Source organism: Heliangelus exortis, chromosome 20 (genome assembly GCF_036169615.1).
Source record: "Heliangelus exortis chromosome 20, bHelExo1.hap1, whole genome shotgun sequence".
NCBI lineage: Eukaryota > Metazoa > Chordata > Aves > Apodiformes > Trochilidae > Heliangelus > Heliangelus exortis.
In genome coordinates, this window is record NC_092441.1 from 392,126 (window position 1) to 417,892 (window position 25,767).

General features: G+C 62.9%; 4 protein-coding genes across 9 annotated transcripts; 2 read left to right on the forward strand and 2 right to left on the reverse strand.

Moving 5' to 3' along the window:
- Positions 1-1,343: 1,343 nt before the first annotated feature.
- On the forward strand, positions 1,344-3,447 carry PPP1R27 (protein phosphatase 1 regulatory subunit 27). Its single transcript, XM_071764452.1, has 3 exons — positions 1,344-1,810; positions 2,769-2,919; positions 3,147-3,447. The coding sequence occupies exons 1-3, from the start codon at positions 1,624-1,626 to the stop codon at positions 3,268-3,270; spliced, it is 462 nt and encodes a 153-aa protein (XP_071620553.1). The 5' UTR covers positions 1,344-1,623; the 3' UTR covers positions 3,271-3,447.
- A 107-nt stretch (positions 3,448-3,554) lies between these two features.
- Positions 3,555-5,429, forward strand: MCRIP1 (MAPK regulated corepressor interacting protein 1). Its single transcript, XM_071764456.1, has 5 exons — positions 3,555-3,642; positions 3,730-3,798; positions 3,867-3,985; positions 4,120-4,218; positions 4,322-5,429. The coding sequence occupies exons 2-5, from the start codon at positions 3,791-3,793 to the stop codon at positions 4,384-4,386; spliced, it is 291 nt and encodes a 96-aa protein (XP_071620557.1). The 5' UTR covers positions 3,555-3,642; positions 3,730-3,790; the 3' UTR covers positions 4,387-5,429.
- A 2,423-nt stretch (positions 5,430-7,852) lies between these two features.
- On the reverse strand, positions 7,853-17,368 carry GCGR (glucagon receptor). Of its 4 annotated transcripts, none has more exons than XM_071763954.1 (14): positions 17,193-17,361; positions 11,409-11,570; positions 11,112-11,208; positions 10,897-11,004; positions 10,624-10,745; positions 10,416-10,522; positions 10,141-10,294; positions 9,901-10,060; positions 9,754-9,814; positions 9,454-9,523; positions 9,207-9,295; positions 8,977-9,115; positions 8,832-8,873; positions 7,853-8,746 (listed from the first exon to the last, which is right to left on the reverse strand). In XM_071763954.1, the coding sequence occupies exons 2-14, from the start codon at positions 11,457-11,459 to the stop codon at positions 8,447-8,449; spliced, it is 1,500 nt and encodes a 499-aa protein (XP_071620055.1). In that variant the 5' UTR covers positions 11,460-11,570; positions 17,193-17,361; the 3' UTR covers positions 7,853-8,446. The 4 variants fall into 4 exon arrangements, with proteins under 4 accessions (XP_071620055.1, XP_071620057.1, XP_071620056.1 ...); XM_071763956.1 differs by lacking the exon at positions 17,193-17,361 and adding an exon at positions 16,308-16,494; XM_071763955.1 differs by having other exon boundaries at positions 8,149-8,746; positions 9,901-10,021; positions 17,193-17,368.
- Positions 17,369-19,199: 1,831 nt separating this feature from the next.
- Positions 19,200-25,446, reverse strand: SLC25A10 (solute carrier family 25 member 10). 3 transcript variants are annotated; one of them, XM_071763959.1, is made up of 12 exons: positions 25,289-25,446; positions 22,639-22,758; positions 22,403-22,517; positions 22,282-22,330; positions 22,061-22,102; positions 21,648-21,691; positions 21,114-21,184; positions 20,931-21,023; positions 20,612-20,689; positions 20,468-20,524; positions 20,146-20,280; positions 19,200-19,575 (listed from the first exon to the last, which is right to left on the reverse strand). In XM_071763959.1, the coding sequence occupies exons 1-11, from the start codon at positions 25,376-25,378 to the stop codon at positions 20,179-20,181; spliced, it is 861 nt and encodes a 286-aa protein (XP_071620060.1). In that variant the 5' UTR covers positions 25,379-25,446; the 3' UTR covers positions 19,200-19,575; positions 20,146-20,178. The 3 variants fall into 3 exon arrangements, with proteins under 3 accessions (XP_071620060.1, XP_071620059.1, XP_071620061.1); XM_071763958.1 differs by having other exon boundaries at positions 19,200-20,280; XM_071763960.1 differs by having other exon boundaries at positions 19,200-20,280; positions 22,639-22,925; positions 25,289-25,394.
- Between the last annotated feature and the right edge of the window lie 321 nt (positions 25,447-25,767).

Genomic DNA, 25,767 nt, shown 5'->3' on the forward strand with positions numbered 1-25,767 from the left:
GCTGTTGCTGAATTAGAGCCTGCTTTTGGTTTTGGGGTGGGATGAGAAGTTCCGTGAGAAGGCGATGGAAGGACTGGTCTCAAAGTCCATTTTGGGGAGCCAGGTCAAGTGTGAGCAAGGCTGCAGTGGTTCTGTTGGTCTGAGACCTGCCTTGCTCAGTGGAGGCAGAGCAGGACTCTGCTGGGGTCATCTCATGTGCACAGCTAATTGCTCTTCCAAGAAAGCAGACTAAAATGTCCTGTCTGCACAAACAGCTCAGCCTGCTGCAGCATCGTGTTCTGTCTGATGTGGAGATGCTCAGCAGAAAAATCAATGCATTCACCAGAAGATGGACGAGGCAGCTCCTGGTGTGTGGGTGACTGAGCTGCAGCCTCGCTGCTCATCAGGCTCAGAAGTGTCTGCTGTAAAAGGGACAGGATGAAATATCTGTGACTCCTCAAGCAGTACAGGGATTGATCCTGATGCACTGCAGCAGAGTTCACCATCCTGTCTGGACCCTTCCCATCAGCACAAAACAGTGCAGGAACCTTGTGTACCTGAAATGACCAAACTGGTGGGAAAAAGAGGGGAGGAGGTGGTGGTGTTTCTCAAATCCCTGGTGGAGGTGAACAGTTCCTCTGTGGTAAATGGTCCTTTTTGAGCTACAGCTGAAGAGATGAGAGATGAGTTGTCTGATGGTGGTGCTGTTCCTCATCTCTTCTGAGGCTGCTCTGCAGGAGCCTATTCTCATGTAGCAGCTGGTTCTGGTAGGATGTTGAACATCATGGATGGGCACTGCAAGTGTCTGGTTCTGTGCCTGCCCCAGGAGTACCTGCAGCACCTCTGTCCTCTCCAGGGCTCTGGTGATACCCAGCATGATGGGGTGGTCTCCAAGCAGAGCCTAACTCTGCCTTGTAGCCATGCTGGGCAGCACAGCTCATGCTGCTGCTTTCACATCTCATGCAACCACAGGAAAGTAAGCTCTGAATGTATTTGGCACTGTCACTCCATGTCTGTGCTGAACTGGCTGGCTGGCACACGAGTGGATGGTTCTCCTTGCCGGGCAATCATGCTCAATCTTCTCCCTGGCACATGTCCATGTATGTATGAGGTCTTGCTGTTGGAAAATTGTTTTCAGGCCCTGGCATTCTCAGAAGGGCTGTCCATGCAAAAGCAAGAGTAGCTTTGCCCCTTGGATGGGCACACCAACAGGTGGGTGGTAAGATGAGACACCAACTTCTGCCCAAAATCGGGAAGCTGAGGGAATGGGCAGCTCAATTACAAAGCATCATGGCAAATAGCATGAGCTGCACATCCCCAAAATAGCCCCACGGGATCCTATATAATGCCATGGCCCTGGAGAACCATCAGTCCTGGGCCAAGGGCCCAGCGGATGAACGGCATCTGCCCGGCACCGGGACCTCTGCACAGCATGGGAGCATAAGGAGAGCCCAGCAGAGTGGTGGCCCCGACAGGCAGGGGACTTGGGCACAGGAGCAGAGCGAGTGCCACCACAGCTCTGTGGAGAGCAGGGACCTGAGGGGCAGAAGAGGAGAAAGCAGCACTTTGAGGCCAGCGGGCGGTAGGCCCAGGCACTGAGCTACTCCAGTAGGTCCTACTCTGTGTCCAAAAGCTGTGGTCAGCATGGAGGACTCCTGCCCAGTCCCTGCGTCCCAGTGCAGTCGCTACGCCCAGAGACTGAGAGCCACGCGCACCGTGCACTTCCCTAATGACGTAGTCTTCCAGGACCACATCAGGGAGGGGGACCTGGAGCAGGTGGGCAGGTTCATCCGTGCCAGGAAGGTGACGCTGGACACTATCTACCCTTCTGGTGAGTGCTGCTGGGACCTGCGTGGCAGCGTGGCTCAGCTGGGCTGCAAGAGAGCCCTGCGGCCAATGTGGGGGTAATGGCCACCTTTGGCAGGGTGATGGGCTGCAACTGTGCCCTTCCCCTCCTCCTGCGTGGCCAGTGCCTGTTCACCCCTGGGTCCCTCTGAGGTGTGATCTGCACCTGCAGTGAGGTGAGGTGGAACCCAGGGAAGGAGCTGTGGGCACGGGCTGGTCTGTGCAGCTCTGGGCAGACAGCTGGGCTCCTGCCCTCTGCCTGGCCTGGGGCAGAGCTGGGAGAGGCACAGTTCTGTGCTTTGCTCCTGGAGCTGTCCAGTTTCCACAAATGCTCTTTTCTCTCCTATGTCTGGAGGTGTGGACTTGTGAGTTTCTGTTTGTGGGGCAGGCACTGTGCCACGCTGGCACTCAACTGCACTGTGATGGTTGGTGGAAGCCTTGGTCTGTGCTGGCTCATGCAGCCCCCAGGGTTGTCCTTTCCTTGTGCTTGGCTCCAGTTTCTGCTGTCACACAGTCATGGAAACGGGGGCTCAGATGGCCTCAAGCTTCCTCCTTTCTATCCTGATTGCCTCATTGCTTGCTTTGTAAGGAGCTCCCAAAACTTGGACAGAGCAGGGGCCTGAAGATACTCTCTCCTGGTGTCCCCATATTGGTTCTGGCCTGGACTCAGGGCTGGCCGCTGGCTGGGAGTGCTGCAGGAGAGGGCAGCTCCTCCTGGGCAGGTGCTACAGCACCTACAGCTGGTATTTCTGCTGCAGAAGGGGAACAGAAACCTGCGGCAGCTCCTCTTGCTTCCTCAGGCTGTTTCTATTGCCAAACTCATCTCTCTGATAAGGAGGGTTTGCTGGCACCTCTCCTCCTGGGCTGTGGACAACCTGCACTTGTGAGCTCAGTGTTCAAGGGACAACTCCTCCAGTCTGGGCCTGACAAATCCTCTCCCCCAGGCATGGCAGCCCTCCACGAAGCTGTGCTTACGGGAAACCTGGAATGCGTCAAGCTCCTGGTTAAATACGGTGCCGACATCCACCAGAGAGACGAGAACGGGTGGACGCCCCTGCACATGGCCTGCAGCGACGGCTATGCCAACATCGCCAGGTGAGGAGCCCCTGGCCGCGGCCGGGCCGGAACCCGCTGTGTGCAGAGCCCCGGGAGCCGCGGGCAGGCGGTGCCGGGCTCCGGGTGCCTCCTCGGGAGAGGGCCCGGTACCTGTGAGCCTGGACGGGCCTGCCAGCCCCCGGGGTCCCGGCAGTGGGCCCGGGAAGAGCGCGGCAGACTGGGGTCTGCCGGCAGCCCCGTCCCGTGCTCAGCCCGGCCTCCCGCAGGTACCTCATCTCCCTCGGGGCCAGCCTGGAGGCCACCACCGACGAGGGCGAGCGGCCCTCAGACCTCATCGACCCTGAGTACAAGGACCTGGTGGAGCTTTTCGAAGACACCACCCTGGGCTGAGGCGGGGCACGGCGAGGAGCGGGAGCGGGACCGGGGCGGCGGGGCTGCGCCGCGCCGCGCCGCAGAGACGAGGCCGGGGCTGGGGCCGGGCTGGGCCTGGCCCGGCGAGGTCTCGATCGGGACCGCGGCTCGGGAACCACTTTGTACTTTTCCAATAAAGGATCTCGGACACCGCGACTGCCTGTGCGGGGACGGGGCGGGACCCGGGCGGGGCCCCTGCTGAGAGGGGACGGGGCTGAGGGCGGGGCTGAGGGCGGGTCGAGTACGACGTCGCTCCGTGATACGTCACCGCGCGGGGGGGTGGGGCGGCGCCTGCGCGCGGCGGCGCTTCCGTCGCGGCCCGAGGGCGATCGAGGCGGGAGCCGGGCCCAGGTGAGGGGCGCGCGTTGCCATGGCGACGGGCGGGGGGCGGCCCGCGGCCTAGCCCCGGCCTGGCCGCCCTCTCCTTTATTCCCGCAGCCGCGCCGAGCCCAGCCCAGCCCGGCCCAGGACAGCCCGGCCCACCCGCACCGACGACGCCATGGCCAGGTGAGCCCCGCCCGCTCCGGGCCCATCCGCGGCCGCAGGCCCGGCTGAGCCCCGCGCTTCGCTTCCAGCTCCCCCGTGTCCCGTGTGGTGTACAATGGCAAGCGGAGCAGCGGCCCGCGCTCTCCCGGCGCCGGCAGCGAGATCTTCACCCCGGCCCACGAGGAGAACGTGCGCTTCATCTACGAGGGTGAGCGGGGGCCGCGGGACTGGGGGAAGTCCCGCAACTGGAGGTCACAGGAATGGGGAGGGGTCCCGGGGCCGGAGGTCCCCGGCTGGGGCTGGACCAGCGTCCGGGCCGGCCTCTCACCCGTGTCCCTGCAGCCTGGCAGTGCGTGGAGCGTGACCTGCGCAGCCAGATGGGCTCCGAGCGCAGTTTGGTCGAGGAGTACGTGGAGAAGATGCCAAACCCGAGCCTGAAAGGTGAGAGGTGCGGGGGGCACTCTTCCCCGGCTCCTGCTGGAGTTGATGGCTGGCCCCAGGGAGCCTGGGAAGGGGCTGTGATGCTCATCTGTCATCCCTGCAGCGTTTAAACCTGTCGACCTGGGTGATCTGAAGAGGAGGAATACACAGGATGCAAAGAAGTCCTAAGATGAGTCTTGCCTGCGGATTGGCCGGTCTCTTAAGGTCCTCAAGCAGATATAATTTGAAATTTTTGTGTTGATTTCCTCCTCTGGTCTGTACTCCCCAATGCCCGCAGGAGAGCCAGTCAGCTTTGGGGCTGGCTCTGAAGCTTCCTGAAATCAGAGATGCTCAGGGGCTCACTGAGGGTGCCCAGAACCTGTGCAAAGAATTCCAGCCCCCCGCTCACAGCTTCCTCTGGCCTCAGGCTGTCCTTCCCCACTTTGGCCTGGGCTCCCAGATCTCCCACTCTCCTCCACTTCCACCCCTGGTGTGTTGGGTGTGTGGACTCTCTGGTGTACAGCAGAGTGGAACTGGGGGGCTCTCTGCTCCCTCCTGTGCACCAAGGATCTTCTGGGGCGGGCAGGGGGAAGGAGAGCTGGTTCTGTCCTTGTACTCAGGAGGGACAGTGAGACCCCCCAGCCCAGCTGGGTTGGGTCCCCCCAGCTGCTCCCTGCTGGGGGGGTGAGCTTGTCCCTGGATCTGTGTCCGAGCCAGACCCTCCTGGTGCTTGGGCTGGGCCCTGTGGCGCTGGAGACAGAGATATTCCTCTCTCCCTGCAGCTGGGGGAAGTGGGGTGTCAGCACTGCCCCCGTGCCTGGGGGATGCTCTGGGGGGGGCTGGGCTGCACTCATCCCCCACACACTCAGGGGCAGCCCCAGGGGAGGTGGCAGGGAGGGGGCAGCTGGTGCTGACTGTGCAGAGGGGTGGTGGTTGGCACCCTGGCCCTCGCTGTGCTGTTCTGCACTGACACCGTTTTCCAGTCCCGTGCCCTTGGAGCAGACCTGCCCCCCCCCACCTGCTGGAGCTGTCACTGTGGGGGACCATGGGAGCAGCCAGTGGGAAGGGAACTTCTGGGGGCTCTGCCCAGCGCTGGGGGGTGCAGGGGGAGCCGTGGCTGCCGTTACTTTTCCTCTGTTGAGTCATTGAGCTGTACTGTTCCCTTTTTTTTTTTTTTTTTCTGTTGTCTGTCACTTGAGGAGTGTTGTAAATAAAAACCTGGTGTCCTTTTGGCTCTGCCTCTGCCTGATGCTGCCTCAGCTGGGCTTGGGACCTACCCCTCCACTGTTCCCAGCAGCAGAGCAGTGTGCCAGGGCTTCCCGGGTCTTTCCAGGACTGAGCAAGTCCAAGGCATAGGCACAGGGAAAACAGAAGCTGCGTTTTATTTTCATTGTATTCTTTTTCCACAAGCGGCCCTGCCCTCACACATGCTCACACTCTTGATTCCAGGGCTCTTCGTGCTGGCAGCAGAATTCCCTTGGGCACTGGCAGCCCTCCTGTGAGCCAGCATCCCAGGAGCTGTCACTGGGCTGGAGGTTTAAATGTTGAGACTATTAATACACTCAGATCCTCTTCCCTTCCCTGCCTTGATGCCATTTCAGCTATACTTAGCATTGCTAGAATTGCTCCTCAGGTGCATCTCTACACTTAGCTGTGACCCTGTTTGCCCCCATCACCAAAACATTCTGGGGTGTGTCAGGAAGGTGCCTCAGCCCCTCTGCTCTGGTTGTCTTGTGGGCCAGGTCCCTGCTCTGGCACCTGGCAGTGCCAGCTCATGCACAGTGCAGGATGGGTTCACATGGAGCCTTCGCTCATCCCGCAGACCCTGTCCTGGGGGCTTCAGTTGTGTCCCCAGGCCACGCACGGGGTCCCACTGCCCAACCTCACCAGCCTCTGCCTTGTTTTTCTCTTCACTTGGGTGCCATGGAGCTGGAGGCAAAGCTGTTACCTGAACTCTAAATGTCATACAAAAATCATTCTATAAACAAGCAATTTTTATAAAGACTAATCACAAACCACGGGGGTGAGGGCGGTGAGAGAGTGGCCGAGTATGGCAGTCGAGGAAGGGAGTGCCCCGGGCCAGGGACGCCAGGCTGTTTGCCCATAAAAACCGGGTTTGTTTTCCCAGTGACTCGGACACGGGGCTGATCATTAGATTATAGGGTGGGAGGACAAGCGGGATGTGTCCTCTCATTGAATTAGGTGGTGGGGAGAGGGGCCAGCGGCAGGAGGGAGGTACTTAGGAGATGAGTTTGTGCCATGCAATTCCCATGATAAAGTGGGAGTATTCCTGTGAGTGCTGTGGCCCTGGGGTGCACCTGCCTAAATGGGGTGGGTGGCCAAACTACTCCAGGGTGAGACCTTCTACAGGCAGTGCCAGACCAGGGCCAGGAGGGATTCCCAGGGGCCACAGTGCACTGCCCACAGCCAGGGGAGCCCCTGCAGGCATGGGGACACAGGACAGCAGGCTGGGGGACATGGCACAGAGACACCCTGTGGGCTTGGTGTCCCTGCTGTGGTGTGGCAGAGATGTGGCCCTGGTGTGTTATCCCCTGGGCAGGGTCCCTGTGTCCTTGGTGCTGTGGTGACAAGGACAGCTGTGCCCTGATGGAGTGTTGGGGTGCCATGGCAGGGGGGACAGTGGGGTGTTGCCACGGCAACACTGGACCAACAGGCACAGGGCCCGGCGCTGCGTGATGACCATATTTACCTTCCCAGAAACCGCTTCGTGCTCCAGCAATTTGCCTCAATTAGGCTCATTACCGCATCAGGAGGCCAAAGTGACAGCTGTGGCCGTGGGGGCAGTGGCTTGGCGGGGCCTTCCCTGGCTGGCTCTATCCCCTTCTCCATCCCAGGCAGACCCCAGCCCCTGCTCCCCTCACACGCCCAGCCCCACAGCACCAGGTAACGTGTCACCACATCGCTGTCCTCCCCCCAACCCAGACCTCCCTCCCCATCCCACGGCCCCGCTGCTGGCACTGCCCTGGCCCTTTGATGCTGGGTCCCTGCTCACTGGGGCAGGCAGCAACTTGTCAAATAAACAGAGGAAAATCATTACGTGCTCAGCCCAGCGCCGCGGTGCCAGGGCCGCTGCTGTGGACGTGGCCACCCCGTGTCCTCCATGGCTTCCTCACACCGGCTGGCATGAGCGGTGCTGGGCAGAGTGGGCTGAGGGTGGTGACCCACCCAGCCATGGTGTTCACTGTGTGGGGCCCCTGGGGCACCGCTCCAAGCACGTCCCCGGTGCTACATATGGGGCCCGGGCTGACACCAACTGCTGTCTGCTCATGGCCAAGAGGGACCGGCCACGGGGTTGATGGGATGTCCATGGGGCAGCCAAAGGTCATGGCAGGACTGTCCGTCGGTCTGTCCATCCCGCTGCCCCCTGTGGGGCAGGGTGTCCCAGCTGGAGGTGCACATAGCTAATCCCTGCACACCAGGCAATTGTGGTGCCCAAAGCTGTGGCATCCGGGTTTAGCACTCACGTGCACAGCACAAGCCTCTTAGGGTCCCGATCGCTGCGCTCCCCTCACCGCCAGCAGCGGCCCCAGGTTGTGGGTACAGGGCACCCACAGCCCCACACCCCATGGTGCTGCCAGTGGCTGCTGCCTGGCCGTGGCCTGGGCCAGCTCCCAGGAGAGCGGGGGCTGCTGCAGGCAGAGCCAAATGATTTAATTAAAGGCTCCTGGCAGTGAAAGGACAGAGCCGATTAGCAGCCGGAGGAGAGCGTGTGCTGGAGGGAGCTGGAGCCCTGGATGGCAGCGCTGCGGCGGCTGCTGCGCCATGTCTGCCCCCCTCACCTGTGGGGCTGGCAGGGGGGCTGTGGGGCAGGGTGTTTTCTGGTGCAGTCCCCCAGTACAGGTGGTCTGCCTCCCCTCCCTGGCTGTGGCTGTCACCTGGGTGCCCAGACCCGCGCGCTGGCTGCAGACAGAGAAGCACATGCAGAGCTGACCTGCAGCCCAGCCTGGGCCCACACCTATTTACAATTACAACAGATAAATTACAGCACTGCGCAGAGGGTCGCAAAGGCGCATGAGGCAGCACCACGGGATGAACTCCCCCCACCCCCACCCAACACATAGACCCCCCCCGCCCCCAAGATCCCCTTCCCACCGAGGTCCAGGTTCCCCTGGCTGTGCCTCACCCGCAGCCTGCCCGACCGTCTCTATTGTCCAGTGCCCGGCAGCCCCACCAGGGCAGGACAGGGCAGCTGCCCCTGTGGCTCAGCCTTCTCCCTCCAGCTGCAGGATCAGAACTGGCTCTCAGCCGTGGTCTCGGGGAAGTCATAGCAGTGGTGCTGAGCCTCCAGGGCAAGGGGCTCAGCTGTGCTGTCTCCAGTGGTCTCGAGGTAGTGGGTGCCGGGGTGAGGGGCAGCCAGGCTGTGCCCCAGCCCGTTTCCACAGCCACCCACCACCAGCTGATGCTTCTCACAGGCGCTGCCAGCACCATTGCGGGCACTGGGTGCATGGCTGTAGGTGTGCTTGTACTCCTCCGCCAGGTCCTTTCCCAGCTTCCAGCGCTGCCACCGCTTCAGCAGCTCTGCCTGCACCTGTGGGCAGCTGCTGTCAGCCTGGTTCTTGAAACCCTCGGCTGCCCAACCCCCCAGCTGCCTTCTCACACACTGTCCCACTCACCTCCTTGTTGACGAAGCAGTAGAGAATGGCCACCAGCATCCCCTGGGCAGAGAAAGGAAGTGTGAGAGGCATGCAGCTGGACCATGACCTCAGCCCTGATCTGGTCCCTCTCGAGACAGGGGTCCCTGTTGAGGGGCTGTCTTACCTGGAAGGAGCTCAGGAACAGGTCAAAGAAGAGCTTGACATAGCGTAGGGTGCCCTGGGCATGCTCATCTGTGATAAAGGCGAAGACCACCTCATGGATGCCCAGCAGCGGGATCAATGTCAGAGTGGACTTGGCCAGCCTGTGGAGAGGGTCTTGTCAGAGCCAGGGCTGCAGGGGGGAGGGTGTGCACAACATGGGGCTGCAAGGCTGGGGCTGAGCCCACCACCCACCTGAACTTGTAGTCAGTGTAGCGCATCTGGTGGGCACGGAGCTTGGAGACCAGGATCTGGATGATGCGGATGAAGATGAAGAAGTTGATCTGCAATAAATCAGTGGGCCGTGAAGGCCAGGGATGGGCAGGGGCAGGCAGGGCAGCTCTGTCCCCTGCCCAGGGCAGCCCCCTCCACAGCAGGCGCAGGGCCCTTGCAGGCACTGAGTGTGGAGCTGCGGTGGACAGAGCCACAGCCCTGGACTCACCAGGATGGCCAGGAACACAGGGAAGCGAAGGATCCACCAGAAGCCCATGTTGTTATTGGTGGTCCAACACCTGCAGATGGTGGGGAATGGGGACATCTGGGCAACACCTTGACCAGGCAGCCGCTAGAGCCCAGTGTGGCATTAGCAGCTACAGTCAAGCCCAGCACTGCTCTTTGCATGGAACAATGGTATGGAGCCTCTATGTGGCTGTCACACCCTCCCCATCATCCCTCAATGGGGTCCCCCATGCACCCACCGCTGCCCTGCTGGTGCTGACCCACTGCAGAGGCTGGTACTCACTGGATATTTTCATAAAGGAACTTCACGACAATCCAGGGGATGAGGAACAGCACAGGCGCCCCTGGAGGGGGCAGGCAGGGGGCTAGTGAGGTGTTTCAGGGCCAAGGTTGGGGGACAGGGACAGGCTGCCATCCTGTTCACACTCACCCCAGCCAATGCACAGGTAGAGGGTGAAGTAGCTCCTCTCAGAGAAGACAGCCACCACCAGGAGGTTGTGCAGGTAGATGCCCTCCACCAGCAGCCAGCAGTAGTTGGCCACAATGCCGTACTGCATGAAGACTGTGGCTGTCCGGCAGCCCGCAGCTGCCTGTGGGGAGGGGTCAGGGCTGCTGTGCTGCCCAAGCTCCCATCCACACCACCCCCTGGCACCATGGCCCCATGGCTCACCTCGTCGCTCAGCCAGATGTGCACATTGTAGTCATCGATCTTGTCGCTGTAGTGGGTCTTGAGGAGGGCGTCGATGACCAGCACGGAGACGCCCTTCAGGATGAAGGAGGCGAAGAGGTTCATGTGGATGTAGTTCCTCATGCAGTGCAGCTTGCTGCGGAGGTGGGGAGATCCCATCAGTGCCCAGATCCCTGGCACACCCCCTGCTTGCCCCCTGGACTCTCAGCATAGCCCCTGATTACCTGCCAGACTGGTGGCCATGCCTGCAACCCTACCTGAAGCCCAGCAGCAGGGCCAGGGCGAGGAGCAGCGCACACAGTGACACTGAGTAGCCCACAGTGTACATCACCTTGAAGCTGCCGTAGGTCTTGGCGAATTTTTCCTGGAGAAAGAGAGGAAGCAAGTGAGGACAGGGACAGGCAGGGCAGGCGGGGGCAGGCAGAGCAGGGAGCCCCACACCGGCCGCCCCCCATCTCTGCCCACCTGTGCCTCCAGGTCCTCAGCATCCAGATTGCACTGTGTGGCATTGCGCAGGGACTGTCCCTGGGGGCCTGTCACCCACTGCCCATCCGGCCCGCAGGTCTTGAAGACGTGTCGGTGCTTCACTGCATAAGGAGGGGGTGATGGGGTCTGCTGGGATGCTGGAGGCAGTGCCAGCACTGTGCACTGGATCAGGCATGACCACCCAGAACAGCGTGTGCACACACACACACACACGTGTGTGTGTGCACACGTGCTGCCTCATGCAGCCATTACCTTTGTGGTACCAGGGCAGGAACCAGGGGCAGGGGACACTGGCGGTGCTGTTGGGCAGCGTGTCGGGCCAGCAGGAGAATTTGTCGAAGGTGCGGTTACAGACCAGCTCTGTGGAGGGACAGGCCGTGATGGCACCCGCAGCCTCAGTCATGCTGGGACCCTACTGATCCCTCTGCCCTGGTCCATGTCTCCCTGGGCCCCATGCTGGCACTGACCTGTGGGTGCGGGCAGGCGGCTCATGTTGCGGTGGCACTCCTCGCTGTATGCCTTCCAGCTCTCAAAGAGGAAATCTGTGATCTGGGCAGAAGGGCCCTGGGGACACCAGGGAGTGTCACCTGTGCCCTGCTGTGGGGCCACTGTGCCAGGCAAGGCAGTGACCCTGGCTCCAGGATGGCCATGGACAAACATGGGCTTATGCTCTATGCAGTGCTGTGCCATACGGTGCCGTTCTGGGCTGTGGCAAGGGGCTGGTGTGGGGCAGAGCCCCATGGCACGGGATGTCCTTTCCTTACCTGGCAGCAGAGCAGCAGCAGCAGGATGCTGAGGAGACGTGGCTGGGACATCCCTCCACTGGGCCGTGAACTGCATGGGGAGCAGTGTGGGGCTCCTGGGGTCCTACTGGCCCTGGGCAGCTCTTCTGGCCTGGTGTGGAGGGCTCTGGTGTGCTGGCGACCCTGCACGAGACACCCACTGTCAGTGCTGTGGGCAGAGCCAGTCACAGCACCATGTTCCAGTCGCCAGCCTTGCCCAACCCTGCCTGGTGTTAACCTTCTGCTGGTTGTTTGTATGTTTCCGCGTTACGCTGATGAGCCACTGTGTACCCACTGCCTCCTCCCAAGGCTGCCACCAGTGCTGCAGTCCCACCGAGCCCAAATCAACCTGTTGTGCCTGGTCCTGGCTCTCACTCCCTGCCCAGCTCCTGTGTGGTTGGAGCGTAGCCACGTGCAGGATGTCACCATGATGCAGGGCAGACCCTCAACAGACCCCCCCACCCATGGACCCCATGGGATACAGCATTCACACTGGATGAGAGTGGGCAGGGAGCTGCAGGGACTGCTGCCAGCCCCAGTGTGGTTAGCCATCAACCCACAGGGATCCCTGGCCTGTGGGGCTGCTGTGGCCCCAGCACCAGCTCAACCTGGCCATGCCACCACAGGTCCATCGCCCCCAGACCTGGTGAGCGATGTGGAGCCTTGTCTAACACAGCAAAGCCTGGGAACTCCCATGCAAAGTCTGACTCACGAGGCACCTAATTCCCTTCATCCCCCGAAGCCGGTTATGGGGCTCCTGAGCGGGATTTGGGCTCTGCCAACAAGGGGCCATTCTGACAGCAGCCCTGTGGCAGGGCACAGCTGTGGGGGGTGAGGGCAGCCACGGAGAGGACAGAGGAGGCAGTAGTGCTGGTGTCACCACAGACACTGCAGCATCACCCCTCCTGCACCCCCCCCCCCAAGATCACCGGCCGGAGTGCCGTGCTCCCTGACCAGCTGCTGCTCCCAGGGCTCATTCGTTCATCCCATGCCTATTTTTATCCCTGGGAAAGTCGTGTTTCCTCCATGCAGATCCACTCGCCATGTCGCAAGCAGCTGCCTGAGAAGCTCATTAATCAGTGGATGGGGCTCCAGATGCGGCTCGGGGAGCTGGACCTGTCGGCACTTGCCTTATTTAGACAGCCCTGGGGCAGACAGAACCATCCCCTGGGACACACCACCCTGGGTGGGCTCTGGGAATGGTGGGGACCTTCAGCGTGTGCCCACTGGCTACCTCCCCACGCCAGCATCCCTGTCCCCCCAGACCTCCTCCAGCAGCCCTGTCCTCCCAGCCCCAGCCCCACCTGCCCCATCCCACTGCTGCCCGTGGCCCAGCCCTGTGGGAACCTCCCGGTGCCCGTCCCCTGCCCCGAGCACCCCTGCCCGGCAGCAAACACTCCTCCCGGGCACTGCGGGCGGGTGGGTGGCGATCCCACTGCCAGCCCCTCTGGCTGGGGAGCAGCTTTGGGGCAGAGGTATCTCTATTTTTAGCTGCCTCCAATGGGATTTAGCAGTGGGGAGGCCTCTGCCCCAGACTCCCCCCAGCCCCAGGTCCTAGCCAAGCTGGGCAGACTGCACTGGGTGAGGGGTCTTGGCATGGGAATGGTCATGCTCCTCGCCTCCAGCACAGGGCTCCCCCTCCTGTGGGTCTCTGCCCAGACCCTTTGCCCCAGCAGCATGAAGCAGGACCCTGATCCCTGTGCCAGGGACCCCTGGAAGCTCAGCCACCCCACGGAGCACTCTCGGGGACACGAGCTATTTCTAGCAGACACGTGGGTGTGCAGGAGCAGCCACGGACCAGTTGTCCCTGGTTTGGTGCAGACAGGCAGTGCAAGGAAGGAGCAGCGGCCCTGCATGGCCAGGACAGCAGGGTGCATGGCAGCTCAGACCACCGGCAGCACCGAGTGCCTCCTGGGAGCTGGCATTGCCCAGCACCAGTGCCCACAGTGCTCAGAGCAGTACTTGTTGCTGGATGGACTTGCTGTGGATGCCAGTGCTGGGAACCCATCTCAGTCACATTTGCTGCTGCCGGAGGGACCCAGCTCCCTGTCACCACCTTACCCTGCTGTCACCAACCCGCCCCCAGTGCCTCATTTCCCTGCCCCTGCACCTTGTCCCCAGCTGGGGACAGGCTTTTGGGGGCCTGCGCCATGGGGAGCTGTGGGCACCCCGTGGAGGGTGGGTGCATCTGCTGGGGCTGTGGTGCCACAGTGGGCACTCAGGGGACTTTTGCCCCACGCTGGCGTTAGGCAACATGGCCTGTCCCCATGTCATGGCTCTGCGGCTGCTGACCCCCGCTGAGGTCGGGCTGCAAACACCCAGCACCACTCCGCAGCCACACAGGGGAGACCTCGGCCCACGAGGGGAGAGGACCAGTCCTGGGAGGCCTGCACTTGGGTGGGGAAGGGGTCAGTGCTGGCAGCCCACCTGCTTGGGGGTTGGAGGTATTGGACATGGGCACTACCATCAGCCTGGCAGTCAGCGGTGCCCGTGTGGGTGTCCTAAGCCTTACTCCAGCCAATGGTTCAGGGGGCAAGGAAAGGACCCCCTGCTCCCCCCGGTTCTGGGGCTCACGTACCAGCAGCTGCTGGCCTCAGGGTGTGCTGTGCTGGGGCTGGGCTGGGGTGGGAGAAGGGCCAGGGAGTGTTGGGCACCCAGGCACACCGTGCCCTTGGGTTTGCTGCCACCACTGTGGCATCGCACCAAACTGGAGGGAACATATGGGAAAAGGTTTGTGCTGGGATTTTGCCCCCAACCCCTGGGGGTGCAGCTCCCACCCTGCCCTGCAGCAGCTCCTGAGCCAGCACAGTCCAGCTGAGCCCTGTCCAGGGGAGATTCCCCCTGGATTTTGGCTCCCTGGTCAGAGCCCAGCCCTGGTTGCCATCACATATGTGAGGGAACAAGCTATACATCTGGGACCCCTGCAGCTGATTGCCACATGGATTAGCAGCCCTGTGAAGCTTCCATGGGGACACTCATGGGCATCTGCAACATGACCCAGGAGCACTCTGGCACAGCCTCGGCCATGCACAGGGCTGGGAACCTGGACCAGCCCACAGCAGCCCCATCCCTGTGCCCCCCAGCACAGCTCTGCATGGCACCACTTGCTCTGGAGGTGGCAGAGGGGGCTGTCTCCCCCATATATGGGGATTAGCCCCCCAGTGTACTAATGCAGTGCTTTCTGTGGCTGGCTTGGCTTTAAGCTCAGAGCTACCAGCCAACACGGCAGGGGCTTCAGCACTTGGCAGGGGAGAGCATGGTGCAGGGCCAGCGCTGATGCAATGCCAGTGCCAGCCTGGCCCTGCAGATGCTGCCCCACTTTCCACCCAGGACCACAGCAGGCAGGACAAGTGGTGGGGAGGCACAGGAGGACTGGTCTGTACCCCTGTGTGTCTCTGCCCTCAGCTTGGGGATACCCCCCTCTTCCCACAATGGCTCCAGTCCCCCCCTGAAGCAAGTACCTCAAACCTGGGCAGTGGAGGATGAGCTGAGCAGCCTGGAGCTGCCCTGGCTCTGCGAGACCACAGCTCATTTGCACAGAGCTACACAACTGAGGAGACACAGAGCAGCAGCACATGGAGTGAGCCAACATCACCAGGCACAGACAATGTCGGGTTCTGTGTCACTCTGGACCAAGAAACCCTAAACCAACTCTGACAGCGTTTTCGTCAACAGCAACATAGATGCAAACAGGTGTCAGGACCAAAGCTCTTTGCATTGTCACCTCCACCACCGCCCTGCCACCGGGAGGCACAGTCAGGGGCATCTGCCAGAGCTTCCCAGGAGCAGGGAGATGGCGTGGGCTGCCAGCAGGACCAGGCAGCCAGGCAGGTCAGGTAACATCACTGCCCCACAGGCTCTGTTGAGGGGATGCTGAGCTGCACAGCACCTCATTCCTGGATCAGGAAAATGGGTTTTCCTTGTTTATCACATTGCACAAAAACCATGGAACACAGGAGGACGCACCAGAGACACAGCATGACACGTGTAGTTAGAGTGTCACAGGGGAAGAACAGGGATGGAAAAAGCCTAGGAAAAGGTCAGTGCAGGCAGACATGTGTGCACGCACGCCTGCACCAGGAGCTCAGCACCCTCCCCAGACCAGCTTATGCCACAAATGAACACTGTGGTCACCACGGAGCTGGGGACAACCCCCTGGTACCTCACCCAGGAACTCAAACCCTGTTCTGCCACAGCGCAGCTCTGCAAGCGACATTGCACACAGCAGCTCTGCCAGGGAGGGGTCCTGGCAGAGCCCCCCTGCCCCAAGCACCTGCAGCACCTGGGCATGGCTGGCCACCAGCCATTTGTTGTCTGGTGGCACTTGTGTCCTGTGACTGCTGGTGCCTGCTACGCACAGCCGTGTTCCCCAGAGTGCCCGGGGCTGAGACAGACAAGGACAGGGTCTTTGGTCACAGGGGATGCAGGACAGGGCAGGGTGTAATGGAGGAGCCCAGGGGTACAGAGCAGAGTGGTGATTCCATTTCTGCCGCATTCAGCTTGCCCAGAACCTGCCTCTGCCTCTCGCCTCTGCCTCTCAACTCTGCCTCTCACCTCTGCCTCTCCTCTCGTCTCCTCTCGTCTCCTCATCGGGCCTTGCGGTCACATTTTTTCATTAACTATTTTTAATCCACATTTTGCCTCTTCTCCACTCACCCTTTTCTCTTTTCCCTTCTCCAGGCAACAGAACATAAAAAAAGTCTGCACCACAGCGTGCAGAAAGGAGCAGGGATTGGTGGGAAAGGCAGGAGCTGGCAGCTGGGGCGGCACTAACACGCCGAGGAGGGGTCCTGCGGGCCCTAAATTTCCTGCTGATGCACAGATAAAGCCGAGGAAATCACAGCGACAGCGCCTGAATTCGGCACGGGTCAGGACACGCACCACTCGCGCTGCTGTGGGGCAGTACACGGCAAAGCCATGGGCAGAGCCAGATGCCCTGAGCTCTGCCAGGCAGGCTGCCACGGAGCCACAGAAGACGGACCGACACCAGCACCAGAACCGACCCCGACATCGGCACCGGCGTGCCCAGCTCCCCCTGGCCGCCCCGAGGGATCCGCCGGCCGGGGAGCGCAGTGCCAGGCAGGGGTGATGTCGGCAGCTTCTTTGGAGATGCGCTTGCAGCCACGAGGGCGGCAAGGTCACATACCCAACATGTCCTGGTTAAACAAAGCCATTTACCAACACCGTGTTGACACAGCAGAGCTCGGGACAGAGTCACAAAGGGCACTCACCATGGGCCCCTGCAACACCCAGAGAGCTCGGGGAGCTCTGGGGAGGGTGGAAAATATCCCCTGCTTCTGCCTCTCGGCAAGAAAGAAAGCCACAGGCAGTGATGTGCCCACGGCAGGGAGACCCCGCGGGCAGCAACCCTGCGAGGGGCTTCTCCGGGAGATGGTCCCGGTACGTCAGAGCCCGTCTGGAATCTCTCACCCGGGGTTTCCACCAGCCGCGGCAGCAGCCGGGGGTGTCGGGATGACACCCTGCCCAGAGATGTGGGCTGCAGCGGTTCCGGCGGGGAGCAGGCACAGGCACCGGGACCTCCCGGCCAGGACAGTGCTGGCCGAGGGGCTCAGCCCAGCCGGGACCGTCGCCGAGCACCGGGGCGGCTCCGGGAGCTGATGCTCCAGGCTGCCGGGGCTCAAGCCGCGGCCCCGGGGATGCGCAGCCGTGACCCAGGTCCGCACCCGCGCGGCACTGCTCCGGGGGGGAGCCCCGAGGCGGTGGTGACGGGCGCTCCCCCTACTCCCTCCCACCTCTTCCCTGTACCTGTTGGGGCTGGGCTCGCGACGGCTCCCGGGCGCATCTCGGTGCTGGCGGGGTCCGGCACCGGCGCGCTCGGCCGCTCCGGCGAAAAGTTTTACCAAAGCCGCGGCGGCGGCGGCTGTAGCGGCACAGGGGGAGGGACCGGCAAGGGGGGAGGGACCGCGGGCGAGAAGCAGCGTCCCGCCGCCCCACTCCTCCCGCCGGCACTGGGCAGGCGTCGCCCGGTGCCCCCCGCCCAGCCCTGTGCCGCCGGCCCTGGGTGCTCCGCGCTGCGCCCCGGCCCCGCATCACCGGCGGCCGCGCCCGGGAGCTGCGGGAGCGCCGGCACTTGTCCCCGCCCTGCTCCCGGGCACCGGCTCGTCTCGCCGGGGGGGCAGCTGGACCGCCCTGGCTCCCGAGGGAGCGGGCCGGGGGTGTCCGCGGCTCAGGAGGGGGCGGTGCAGTGCTCTTCCGCGGTCCTTAGGGTTTTCCCGGCACTGTTCCCCCACCGGCCCAGCCCCCGACCTGGTCCCGCCCGTGCGCGCATTCGGGTTCGCCCCTTGCGGGACCGGCAGCAGACTCCGCTGCGCAGCTGGGAGCGGCCTCGATCCCCCCGTTCCGTCCGCCGCCGGCGGGGATGGGTCGATATTCTCTGCGCTCCGTCCTGCTGCAGCACCAGGTAAACACACCCCGGCGCGGCAGCGATGGCTCCGGGCACACCCGAGCGCTCCCGGAGGGTCCCAGTCCGCAGGGATGCCGGCAGCCGCCCCCCGCCCTGCCCCGATCCTGGAGGACAAACGTATTTACCCACAGCAGTGGTGCCAGGCGGGCAGTGGCACTCGAAAACACTCCATGTCCTCCCACCTGCGGCCCGGACAGCCCAGCCCGGGGCTCCTCGGAGCACCCCGACCCGTGTCCCCGCGGACTCCCGCTCTACTCGGCCGTCCGCATGCTAGCAGCCCCCAGGGCACACAGCGGGACTCGGGGGTGCCTGGCCACTGCTGGGTGGATGGGACCCACGGCTGCCCTCCTGGAGCCACTTCCCCACCCCTCTGGGACAGGGGGGGGGGAGCAGAGGAGAGGGAAATCAGCAGCCTCCAGCCCAGCCCACTGCGGGCAGGGCATGACAGGTGGGACCCCCTGAGGCAGCAGGGCCTGGGGCTCAGCGAGCAGGGGGCAGAAGGGGACGGGGGGCCAGCGAGCCACAGAGCACAAACACGGCTGCCACAGGCTGCTGGCCGTCCGAGGCCACTCTTTCCGATGCTCAGAGATAAGAAGCACTCCCGCACCACCGGACGCTGCGTGCTCCAGGCTGTGTCTGGCACACAGCCAGGAGCACAGCTGTCCTGCAGCGTGGCTCAGCTGCTTTAGGGATGTAGGAAGAGGGTGCATGGGACCACAGCTTGGCTGGAACATCCCTGTCCCCGGCCGGCACAGGCTCTGTGCAGCTGGAGGGTGGTGGCTGAGGCAGTGCCCTGCAGCTCCAAGGCTCTCCTCCTCAGTGCTGGCCTCTCCCATGGATGCAGAGCTGCACCCACCAGCCCGAGGAACACTGTGAGGTGGGCACGGGCCACCTGCAGCCCCTCAGGACAGTTGGGCTGATCTTGTCCACACTCACCTGCCCATGGCCCTTAGCCAGGCCAGGCTCAGGGACAAAGCAGCCATGTCAGCCAGCATCATTAGACTTGATTAAGGTGACGAGCTTTCACTTCTCTGCAGTGCCAGGCTGGCTCTGTTCTGCCTGCCAGAGCCCAATTAGTGTCACAGCCAGGGGTGGGCAATGCCCTTGGTGGGGACCTGGCACAGCTCGGAGCAGGGCTGGCCCAGGGACCCTGGTCTGCAGCTCCCTCCTGGGGGGGCCAGGAGGCTCTGGGCACACCCCCCCTTGGGGCTAGGGGCACAGATGGGTGGAAGCCCCCCCTTGCAGTAGCCAGGGGAGCCCAGCCTGCCTCTCCTCCTGGGGAGCTCAGCTCTAAGCAGAGCCCCCTGCACAGTATCCCCCCACACCCCAGCAGGATCCTGGGCCCTGTGTTGGTTCTACTCTTTATTATTATATATTAAGGTCACAGATATTCCAGTTCTTTGATCCGTCGGTCCAACACGCCCAGGGGCACACACAGCAGCAGGGCTGTTGCCCACAGCCCCCAGTGCAGGTGAGGGGGTGCAGCCATGGAGGGGTGCTGGACAGACCCCTCCACCCCAGGCTGGGGCTGGCAGAGAGAGCATGAGAGTTGTGGGCAAGGGCAGGTGAGAAGGGCTCCAGCTGTGCTGGGGCAGGGGGCTAAGAGGCTGCCCCTCACCCACGGGGTCCTGTCAGTCATCATTGGTATGAGGTACAATCCCTGAAGAGCCCAGCGGCCACCAGGCGCTGGGGAGTTTTGGCCAAGCAGAAAGAAGCAGGAGGTGTCTGGGGAGAGTGGGAAACAGAGTGGGGAGGCCAGGCTGTCCTGCAGCAGCAGAAGAGAGCCCAGGGCCAGAGGCACAGAGGGATGACAGGGCTGTGCTCAGCCTGTGCCTCCCCTCGCTGCTTGCAGCAGAGGCTGGGGGTGAGCCAGCCCCAGCCCCACTGCCCCAGCACTGACCCCCCCCCAATGTGGTGACTGTCCCCACCCACCCACCCTGGGCTCTGCACCAGGCATGGAGCCCAAGAGCCGGGTCCCCTGTCCCCCCAGGGCAGTGCAGTCCTGCTCCCAGAGGCACAGGAGGGAGGGAAAGGCAAAACATGTGGCCACTGGGGCAGCATGAAAAACCCATACAGCAAGAAAAACCCAAGAGTGCAGAGGGGGAAAGAGGCTCAAGAATATCCCAGAGGTAATGGAGGTGCTGAGAATGGGGGTGAGAGAGGAAAGGGCAGTCTGGGAGTGGCTGCCACAGGCACTGGCAAGGCACAGGAGCAGGGACAAGGGACAGGGGAACAGTGCTGGCCCCAGGGATCAGAGAGAGGCTCTGGGATCCCAGCAGTGACCCGTGTGCTCACCCCTGGGGTGAGGCAGGGTCCCATTCCTCCTACTCAGGTGATCACTTTGATCCCAAAATATTTGCGCAGCTGTTCCAGAAAGACAAAGGTGAGGATGGTGTGAGGAATGAGCCTGATGGCAGCAGGAACAAAGCCCTAGAAGGGGACAGCAAGAATGGGAAGACAGCATATGCTGGCCCTGGGCTTCCCCTCTGGGGCCAAGGGTGCCCAGCAGCCTGGTCCACAGGAGCAGCACATGGAACCTGGCTGGAGCCAGGGAGGGTTCTGCCCCAGAACCAGACCTTAACTCTGCTTCCAGCCCACCCCACCCACCCCCAGGTACCTTGTAGAAGGCGAGAGGGCCAAGCTTGGCAGTTTCAATGGCACAGTGAGCAACACCCTTGAGTGAGAGGGGGAGAGATGAGGCGGTGCTGCGGGGCAGAGGGGACAGGAGTGGCAGCAGAGGTGGGCAGGATGGGCCACTCACCCGGTACTCGCCCTGAGAGTTCATGATGCGGGTCTTGAGTACGTCCAGGGGCTGGCACAGAAATGTGGCACATCCACCCTGGGAGAGGCAGGGGAGGGGTCAGCAGTGTTGGATCACCAAGGAGACCTGGGTGCCCATGCTTCCCATGGTCACCAGAGAGACCGAGAGCCCTGACAGGGCCTGACCCCAGGCTGGGAGCCCCACAGGAGCCTCAGTGCCCGGCTCTGTTCACCAGAGCCCTGAGAGGCAGCTCCAGCGGCCCCATCATGGGGTCTGGAGCCTGGTCCCAGGCTGCCTCCCCGCAGCCAGCCCTGCTCACAGCGATGAAGCTGGCCAGGAAGTGGGTGAAGATGTTGTCTGATAGAAACCCAGTCGTGAGAACCAGCTGCTTGGCCTGGTCATAACAGGAGAGCTGTGGAGACACAGCCTATTAGTGACACATCCTTCTCCTTGCCACAGCAGGGACAACCCCTGTCCCTGGTGCCCAACAGAGCTGTCTTACCTGCCCAACGGTAACAAGGGCCCCTCGGCTGGATGCCATCGTAGCTCCTGAGAAGAGTTTCTTCAAGCCCTCTGTGGACACATTGGGATCAGCATGGTCCTGGGACATTACTCACCCCCCCTTCCCCTGGGAGCCCCTTCCCTGTCTGGGCTGTGTCCCAGACTCCTCATACAGCAGTGAAGGGCTGCAGGATAGGAGAACCCTTCAGAACAGCCCTACCTCCCCCCACTGCCCTCCATCCCCCTTCCCACCTGCTCTCTCTCCAGGTCTCTGGTTTCCACTGGGGTGCTGGCAGGCTGCCAGGCCCTGCCTGGCTCCAGACCCAGATGGATGCTGCTGAGGTGCCGGGTCATGCTCGACCCGCGGCTGTGCTGGCCTCATGTCCACCCTTCCATCCCCCTTTCCGGTCCCAGCTGGGTGAGCATCCGGAGCAGCTCTGGACAGAGCCTCCCGGGTCCACCCCTGCCACGCCGTCCCGGTGTCAGCCAGGACACCCTGTGTGGGCTCACCCTACCCGGGCTGGCACGGCCTCACCTTCCCGTAGGACACGGTACATGCCGTCCAGAGCATGGGAATAGCTGGAAGAAGAGAGAGGGAAAGGCGTTAGAGTCCGGCAGCCCCGGGCGGGCGGCTGCAGCTCCGAGGGCTGCGGACCCGGACCCCATCCCTGTCCCAACGCCCCCGAGCGCGGGGCGGCCGCCGGTGCGGTGCTGCCCCCACGCGGCCACAAGAACACCCGGGCCCAGGAGCTTCGGTCCCCCCCGACCCTCTGACCCTCTCCCCCGGCAGTCCCGGACCCCTTGCAACCCCCCTCTCCACTGCTCCAGTCCCCCCCCGTGAGCCCCGATCCTTCTCGATCCCCCAACCCTCTGCCCTGTTGCCCCCGGGAGTTCCAGCACCCCCCTCCACACTGCCCTGGCCCCCAGGAGCCCTGACCCCCCACTCACTTGCGCCGCAGAGAGGGCGGCTGCTTCACATCATTTTGCATCCTGGAAGGCAGAGCAGAACGAGGTGAGGTGAGGGCTGGTGTGTGCTGTCCCCCCAGCACTGAGGACATTCCAGTCCCTGCTCAGTGCAGTGGCCCAGCAGACAGATTGTTTGCAAAGGGACAGAAGCTTCCCCCAGAGCCACATCCCAAGGGTTTCACAGAGCTCATGGCACAACTGACCTGACATTCACCATGTCTGCCGGGGTCCCCACAAACCCACCAGTGAAACCTGCGGCCAAGGATAAGCTGGTCAGGGGTCTTCTCAGCCCGAAGGAGCTGGGGCAGAGGGACCCTCACTCACCTCCCACTGCACCCAGCAGCACTTTCTGGTAGAAGGGGGGAGGCCCCTGGCTGCCCTGCCCCAGGCGGTCCCTGGCAGTCTCGTAGATAGCAAAGCGAGTCAAGGAGTATGTCATCTGGAGGAGAGGGAGGATGAGCTGCTGCCTCCCACCCCTGGTGCAGGGCAGGCTATCAGCTCCAGCCTGCTGCCAGGGGGAGGGCAGCACCGTGGTGGCCACAGGGGACAGTGGCACTCACCTGCCTGCACAGTGAGGCGCTGAGCCCGTTGTAGAGAGCCAGGAAGCCATCAGTGCGGATCACATGCATTGCCATCCCCATCATCCGCATCTTCACCTCCTGCTGCGTCTGGAGGTGGACCTGGGGCAGAGCCAAGCAGCGTCAGCCCTGTGCTGGGCTAGCAGGAACAGACAGCACAAGGATGACCACCAAGTGCTCCTCAGGTAATTCATTAGCGCTGCACAAACAGCTCCAGGCTCCCCACACCTCAGCAGGACTTGGGAATTGGCCTGGGCCAACAACAAGGGCTGGAGGATGGCAGGAGAGAGGGGACTGTGGAAGCATCTGCCCAGCTTGGTGGCCTCAGCAGCCCCAAGATGAAGTGGTAGCATCAGTTCCTCCAAGGCAGGCTCTGGGCCACCTGGGAGTGGAAGGACCCAGAGGCACATGAGCAAGCAGGACCATGGCAGGGCGGTGAATTTGTGACCTCCTGCTGCCCTATGGTTTCCCCATGTGAAGAAACAACTTCCCATTCTGCTCGGCCACAGGAATCGTTGAGGCAGGAAGACAATCTGCGATCCTGGCTCAGCAGCTCAGAGCCACTCCCTGACATGGCATGGCCTGGGTGCTCCCCTCCCCACCACAGCCACCAGAGCTTCTCACCACCATCACCACCTCCACCAAGGGAAGCAGCAGCAGGACTTTGGGGCTGGCTGGGATGAAGGAGCCACATCAGCTGCTGCCAGAGCATGATCTGAGCAAACCCGCTCAGCCCTGAGCTGTGAACATCACATGTGAGTCAAAGGACCCGGAAGGTAAAATTAAAGAGCAAAGGGCCACTGGCAGGGGACCAGGCCTGGCTCCTATTACAGATGTCCCAGCATGGCAGGGCTGTGGGACATGCGGCAGGACACTGGGAACAGGCCCTGTGTGCTGTGCGGGGGCAGCAGGGGTGCAGGAAGGGACTTGCCTTCCCCTTGCAGGTGAACTTTGATCTCAGGGAGCAGAGCTGTGGTGTGTCAGGGAGCCGGGTGAGCGGTGGTCGGACAGCCCTGGGCAGAGGTGCTGGGCAGGCAGAGCCATGTCCCAGGGCCACAGGAATGGCAGACAGGGGAGGAGCGGGGCAGCCTCGTGGTCACCACCACAGGCAGCAGCCCCGTGGATGGTCAGTGCCAGCTCTGGGGCTCCAGCAGAGCTGTAAGCACCCCCTGGCCAGGCTGGCTGGTGCCTCCCACTGGGGACAAGGTCCAGAGGTGCAGCAAAGCACCCTTGGCCCCCTGCCCTGCCAGACCCTGAGGCCCTTCATGCTTCCCCATGCCTGGCACCAGCCCCCACTGCGGGGGAGCTCTGGGCCAGAGGCAGAGCCGCGTGTTCAATACCCAGGTGTCACCCCCTGGCAGAACCAGCTGGCTGGCCTGGGCTGCCCACAGCCACAGGGCATGCAGGGGCTGTTCGTGTGGGCACAGCCCAAGAGTTACACACATCAGCCTGGCCCAGGGACAGAGGCAAACCTGAAGGAGTGTGCCAGACTAATTCTTCTCAGCTCCTTGCCAGGGCATCCTACGCAAGCTCCCCCCGGGGCTGACAGCCACCTCTGCTGGGCGGATGCGGCCACAGAACGAGCACCAGGGACGGGCGTCCCCCTGTGCGCTGGCAGTTTCCCAGTGAGGTGGGAAGGGGCTGCGTGCTCCCCCTGTCTCCTCCCCCGGCTCGGCAGCCCTGTCCCAGGATGACAGCCCCCCCACGCAGCCCGCCCGGTGCCAGGCTTGGCCGCGGTGCAGGACTCTGGCACCCGCCCCGTCCGTGGGTGCTGGCAGCGGGGGCAGCGCGCGGCGCTCTTTGTGCGGGTGCGGGGATGGCAGCCCGGCCGCAGCGCCTAGGTGACATCTTGGCCCGAGGACATGGGGCCCAGTGGGCCAGCGTCCAACACCAGAGCCACCTCCACGCCTCACGCAGGCGCCTGGGCAGGGCTGGCCGGGGTGTCCTCCACGGCTCCCGCACCCCACAGCCCCCACGGTTAGTACTCCAGGCCCTCGGCCCCACAGCCCCCAGCCCCGTATTTGTCCCCTCAGATACTTGCACCTGCCTCTGGGCCGGGAACATGTCCCCTCAGCCCTGTCCTCACCTCCCCCCGCCCCTGTCCCCTTACCACCGTGCCTCTGTCCCCTCAGAACCAGCCCCACAGCTGCTCCCGCCCCCTTACAAGCCCCTCCACCCGTGCACACCCGGTCCCCGCTGCCCATTAAAGGTGACACTCTCCCGTCTCCCCCAAGCTGCACCCCGTCCCCCCAGAGCCGTTCCCCGGTCCCGCAGAGCCTGTCCAAACCCCCAGTGGGTCCCTCCGCCCCCCCAAGTCGGCTCTAGGTCCCTCAGGGCCGTTACTCGCCCTCCCCCAGCCGGTTCCCGGCCCCAAACTCTCCCAGCCGGTTCGCGGTCCCGTCTCTCCCCCTCCTTCCCCCAGCCGGTTATCGGTTTCCTCCAGCCGGTCTACATTCCCCCCCCCCCCACCAAGGCGGTCCTTCCGTTCCCCCACCCGGTCCCGGACCCCCCAGCCGGTTCCAGTCACCCCCCCCCCGGCCGGTCCAATCCCCCTGAAGCCGGTTCCCGGTCCCCCTCCCCTCGCCGCTCTCCACCCCTTTCCTCCTCGGTTCGGTTCTTCCCCCTCACTCACCTTCAGCAGGTCCAGCGGGTGGGTGCAGCACGCAGCCCCGCAGGACGCGAGGCCGCCAAAGTACCACCGCGACACACGCTGCTCCGCCATCGGCGCAGCAATGCGCTGGGCCACGCCCCTCGCGATAGACCACGCCCCTCGCGATAGGAGGCCACGCCTCCCCCCACGGGTAGCGTGACCACCGCACAGCCAGCCCGGGGTCATCGCGACAGCTCCCCCTGCGACGCGGTCATAGAATCATAGAATCATAGGTCGTGAAGGGTGGGGAGATGGCGCGATGACCCCAGGCTCCAGGAGCACGATACCAACCACCCTACTGCTGATTGACAGCGACTAATTAACGGCGAGGTCAAACCATCCTCTTACTGCCAAAAAAACCCATCTCGAAGGATGGGGCAGGGTGCAACAGCAAGGGCTTATTTAGACGAGACTAACCGTTTTCATGTCGGTTTTTTTTTTTTTTTTGGTTTTGGTTTTTT